This window comes from Pygoscelis adeliae, unplaced genomic scaffold (genome assembly GCF_000699105.1).
Source record: "Pygoscelis adeliae isolate BGI_AS28 unplaced genomic scaffold, ASM69910v1 Scaffold172, whole genome shotgun sequence".
Classification (NCBI taxonomy): Eukaryota; Metazoa; Chordata; class Aves; order Sphenisciformes; family Spheniscidae; genus Pygoscelis; species Pygoscelis adeliae.
In genome coordinates this window covers 7,091,003-7,092,379 of record NW_008824338.1, presented here as the reverse complement: position 1 = coordinate 7,092,379, position 1,377 = coordinate 7,091,003, and the positions used below count along the sequence as shown (strand labels likewise).

Below are 1,377 nucleotides of genomic sequence, written 5' to 3'. Positions count from 1 at the left end.
TTTGCAGATTAACAACAACCTCACATAGCTGTCACCACTTGCTCATTTTTTGCATGGATTAAAAATGGAAAGCTGCTTTTTTTCCTGTTTTAATCAAGAGGCAGATAGAGCAGCAGGGCTGAGTGCCTTCCAGAGAAGGGCTTTATGACTGACTTGAGTGGGATATCTTGCTGGTTCAGGATCATACCTAAATGCTAGACTGGCTTGCAGGGGAGAAAGACAAGAAGGGTGCAGTTTTACAAAGCTCTTTCTTTGTCCATTCCCTGTTCAATAAACAGGCAAACAAAAGGACCAAAGGAAACCAGAGTGTCCAGAGCTCCCCCGATCAAACTCCTAATGAAAGTGTTAAGCAGCTGTAATACTGTGAGTGTCTTTATTGTTTCAGCTCTGTCAACAAAGTGATTTTGAAAAGCTCTGATTTCTAAACCATAGCATTCAATTACTCACGTAGTGTCTTTGTTTTCTTGCCCAGTCAAAGACACTAAATGCTGGGAACATGGAGAGTCTGATTGAGTGCCAGTCCGAGGTAAGCAGCCGCTACATTTCCCCCAATCCTTGTTGGGTACTGTTGTGAGATAGCAAAGCGGGGGTGGCCCCTGTAGGAGCTGCCTGCTGCCTACCATTACCCACGAGTGGGCAGAGCCCTTTGAAGGCAACTCTGTGCAGCACCATGCAGAAGGAGCTGGGCATCGCTGTCAGCAGCCAGTGCATTCTCCGGGCTCCTGGGGAGCTTTGCTCAGGAATCTGGCAGGCTCCAAAGCCATCAAGGCTCCCCGGAGAAGTCTGGGAGGAAATCTCCAGTGCCAGGGGAGGACACAGGAGGGCAGGCTGTGTCCGGCTGTGGTTTCTCTGGATCAAAAGAGCAGCCTGAAAGAGCACAGGGTTGTGACCTGCCGGGCAGGTCTGGGGTGGCTGGCTGCAGGGTTTACCACAAACCCCTCTATTGGGCAGCGAGGCAGTGTCACTCCTGAACCAAGGCACCTCTTCAGTGGGTTTTAGGTTTGCTATGGTTACTCCATATGGAGTTACTCCATATGGAGCCTCCCACAGATTTCTGAGGAGCTGTAGCAACTCGCTGGTGGCCCTCGCTGCTGGTGGCGGCTCTGTAACTCCAACACACTTCTTGCAGGCTAATGCCAAGAAATGCCCCGCACTGGTCCCAGCAGATACTGAAGACGGACTTTGCCACTCGACTGGTGAGTTTTAAAAACAAACTGAGAAACTGCCTTCTTATATAATGCTTGCAAGCTGGCGCTTCTGCAAAACCACCCGAAACCGCCCGCTTCACCTCCCTGAGAGCAATCCACACCCCTCAGCGCCATCCAGAAGATGGCTTAACCCCTGGAGTGCCGCTCACTTGCAAATGACCTCTTTCCC

At 50.8% G+C, this 1,377-nt stretch overlaps 1 protein-coding gene across 1 annotated transcript in view; it reads left to right on the top strand.

Annotated features, from left to right (window-relative positions):
• The first annotated feature begins 336 nt into the window (after positions 1-336).
• The window catches only part of TAGAP (T-cell activation RhoGTPase activating protein), a 7,039-nt gene continuing 5,998 nt past the window's right edge, over positions 337-1,377 (top strand). Inside the window, exons 1-3 of the mRNA XM_009319111.1 lie at positions 337-363; positions 473-526; positions 1,130-1,196. Coding sequence (XP_009317386.1) covers positions 337-363; positions 473-526; positions 1,130-1,196 — 148 coding nt within the window. The remainder of the gene's footprint in view (positions 364-472; positions 527-1,129; positions 1,197-1,377) is intronic.